The sequence below is a fragment of the Trachymyrmex septentrionalis genome, unplaced genomic scaffold (assembly GCF_001594115.1).
Source record: "Trachymyrmex septentrionalis isolate Tsep2-gDNA-1 unplaced genomic scaffold, Tsep1.0 scaffold20, whole genome shotgun sequence".
Taxonomy (NCBI): domain Eukaryota; kingdom Metazoa; phylum Arthropoda; class Insecta; order Hymenoptera; family Formicidae; genus Trachymyrmex; species Trachymyrmex septentrionalis.
The window spans coordinates 1,998,560-2,002,086 of record NW_017305180.1 but is presented as its reverse complement, the minus strand read 5'-3'; the positions used below and the strand labels follow the sequence as shown (position 1 = coordinate 2,002,086).

At 32.7% G+C, this 3,527-nt stretch overlaps 1 protein-coding gene across 3 annotated transcripts; it reads right to left on the bottom strand.

Moving 5' to 3' along the window:
* On the bottom strand, positions 1 to 3,527 carry LOC108747873. 3 transcript variants are annotated; one of them, XM_018485763.1, is made up of 3 exons: positions 3,092 to 3,527; positions 1,549 to 1,654; positions 1 to 457 (listed from the first exon to the last, which is right to left on the bottom strand). In XM_018485763.1, exons 2-3 carry the CDS (start codon positions 1,609 to 1,611, stop codon positions 53 to 55), a joined length of 468 nt encoding a protein of 155 aa, XP_018341265.1. In that variant the 5' UTR covers positions 1,612 to 1,654; positions 3,092 to 3,527; the 3' UTR covers positions 1 to 52. The 3 variants fall into 3 exon arrangements, with proteins under 3 accessions (XP_018341265.1, XP_018341264.1, XP_018341266.1); XM_018485762.1 differs by having other exon boundaries at positions 3,254 to 3,527; XM_018485764.1 differs by lacking the exon at positions 3,092 to 3,527 and adding an exon at positions 1,980 to 2,488.

Here is a 3,527-nt window from a genome sequence, read left to right as displayed (position 1 = left end):
TTTATACAAAGACAAAAACAGTAGCTGAGTGTTTGATAATTTTAGCGCAATATCAATGGCTTTCTTGAATGCCATTTGGGATGGCGGTCTTGTTCGGGTATTTCCCGTAGATTCTACCACTCCTGGTGACTCTGTAGTGGATCTGTGATATCATGGACATATTGTCGGACATATGCGGACCGTCGCCGGTGCACAGTCGCTTCGCTCGCCGTATGCCGACAGTTTTATGCTTGTGTAGCTGGGCAAGGCTGTGTCTCTTTTGTTGTTTCAGAATCATCTTCTGATTGATAGCTAGACCAGTAGCACGTCTCTTTAACAATCTCAAAGGTGAAATAGCCAAAATCGCTTTAGTAATGCGACGCCGACAACGCCACAATAGAACAGCCGTCGCGAACCAGGCAAACCATGGACTGGCTCTTGGATCCGGGGTTGGTTCCCTCGACCAGAGAAATAACATCTAAGGATAAATATATTTTTAACAGTAGAAAAACACATATATAGTTTTACACTAACAAAATTAATTATTGTAAAATAATATATTGTGCCATTAATAACATTCTCATTGTATTATCAAAGTATAATAAGAAACATTATATAATATTTAGAAAATTAATTAAAGGAAGATCTCAAAGCATTGGAGTTGCATTTAACTAATTAATTTTTCCTTAGGATGAAACTACAAAGTATAATTATATAATATAATAACCATGTTAAAGAAGAATATTGATTCTGTAAAAACAGTTTCTCTGTAGATTATAGAAAAATAATAAATAAATAAAAAATGGTAAATAGTAGCAATCATGAGATCTGTTCACGTTGCTTAAAACCTCTAAAAATTTTTGTACTTATGAATAATATATATTTGGACGTTGAAGAGAGAGAAAGCGAAGATGCTCAGTACAAATAGTGCAAGCAACGCAAACAGATCTAGGCTGTAATTAAAATTAGAGTAAAAGTGCAATGTCATAGCATTAATTTGAAATAAAAAATTACTTTCAACAACAAAAAAATTCACGAACGATTGAATATATTATTAATTTCTATGGTATGGTTAACATATATGCACTTAATTTGATACTTATATTTGAAGTTAACACTTATATTTTGATTTAAATTTATATAAGTTTTTTTTATTACTTATATTGATAATATCTTCTATAACATAATGAAAATTGTCTAAAGACAAATCACTAATAAAATAACATCGCGATATTTAGAAGTCGACAGGTGATTTGTGCGACTTCTTGCTGATACTGGTTTCAAGATCGCACGAGAAACCATCGTGCGGTCGGACGATCGATCTCCCGGCCATCGTAGCTTTTCAAGGCTGCACCTTGAGATCCACGTGTGGATCTCAGGTAATTCGCTTAGAGCCACTACGTCTCGAACACGTTCACTCTGTTAGGCAGCGTTTCGACTTTTATGGCACCGCGACATCTCCGTAGTCGTAACCTTCGCTCTCCCTTCTTTCCACCGGAGTGACCCATTTGGCAAAGACCTCCGGGGTAAATTTCGCATTGATCGCATGTTTTTATTGTCAGAACTGACCTTATAGATCCACTCGCTGGTGCTGTGTTTGAAATTGGAAGGTGGGTCGATTATCCGAAACATAGAATTGCCGTAAACGCTTATTCGTAAATGATGGTAGTAGAATCTAGAATTACAAAGATAATGAATTGCAAAGGGGGGGGGAGATTACATTATTTTTAAATTATTTTTAAAAAATCATTGTTTTATTTTAATATTTGACAGATCAGTTAAACTATTAGAGTACAAGAACACAAGAGAAACTAATTAGGGTTAAATGTCACTGGAAAAAGCAAATATAAAATAATATAGGTATTGACACTATGTAATGTGTAAGTATTGACAGGCACATACTTATTCCAGAAAGAGAGAGAGAGAGAGAGAGGAAGAGAAATGAAACATTATGCTAGTAATACGTAAATCAATATAAATCAATAATTTAATACAGTTACGTTGGTGATTGTAGCGGCTTAAATAGATACAAGAGAGTAAGGATTCAGTTCTTGTCGAATATGAAACACGAGCCTCACACGAACAAAGAATAAGGGAACAATTTCTTGTCGGTGTATAGAATAAACAGTATTGAACAGTTTCATGTTTCAGTTCTGGGCAGAAGATGGAGAAGCATGTATGTTGACATGTTGACGTGTAATGTTACACATTTAATACAAGCTGCACAGTAGAAAAGTCAACGATGTCCGATGCATCAGAAAAATCAATGAAATAATGTGAAGGAAGTCAAGTGCTGTCGAAGAAATATATATTTGAGAAATATAGTTTCGCTATGATGTCAAGGCAAACTATACATTTCCGCAAGACGGAAAATACAACATTCTGAGTTCAAACACATAACGATGTTCTATAGATATATCGTTTGTTTAAATGTGCGGAGGTGGTTTATATGAAGAGACATTTCGAGGAAGCGCTTATTGAACCGGAAGGACATGTGATTCGCGTTTAAGTCCCGCATGTAGTACAGTAAATGTGCTTATCTGTTGCTAAACGTTTCTGATATAACACGTACAATTTAGTTAAGTATATACAGTGTCTTAAATTTTTTCGCCTAATTTTAATTTTTAGATTTTTCTTAAAATAATTATATGAAAAAATTTATAAATTTATAAATTTACACTTTTAAATATCTCTTTAATAAGTTCATAAATCGAGCTAATTAATAAAATAACAAAATAAAATGATAATAAACTAAGATTTTGTTATTTACATATCTATTTTTAATCTTAATTTGCAAAAGTAAATTTAGAATTTTAATTGTATGTTTATAATTTAGAAAATAACAAGACTTTAATATTTTTATAAAAAAAAATTTTTTTCAAATAATTAAAAATGTCTATGAAAAGAAATGTCTTAGACAAGTATAAGGGTAAAAATATAATATATTTTATCTCTAATGTATATAATGTAATAACTTTAAATTAAACAGATAGTAATAAATATGTATAATATATATGTGCAAATACTCTGAAAAATTTTTAATTGTATAATCAAGTTAAAAATTATATATATCCCACATTATATATACTAATAATACAGTTAATACACATACTTTGACGTCCAATAATTATTCTAAGTCTTCCACCTGATATCTTAGGTCTCTACTCCAAAAATTCACATTCACTGCTGACTCTCACATTCGTTCTTCGTGTCTTAATGACAGTCCAATGACACGGACAGAGTCGTTGCCAGTTATCAAAATGAATGAGAATACCTAAACGATGATAAGCCTAACCAGGAAGCTGTCATCGAGTTCGACGGATCTTGACGATAGAGACTTTTTGTCTGACCATGCGATGATCTATCACATCTTTCGGTTTTGAGCTTCCCGTCGGTTTTCTTGGGGAAGAAATTGCGGCAAATTTGGTAGTTTTGCTTACGCGAAAAAATTCGATCAAAAATACAAGTAAACAGGCTACAAAAAGTTGTAAAATAACATATGAAGTGAAGTGGAAGAGCGCGAGAATTTAGACAAAGGATGGCGCCGC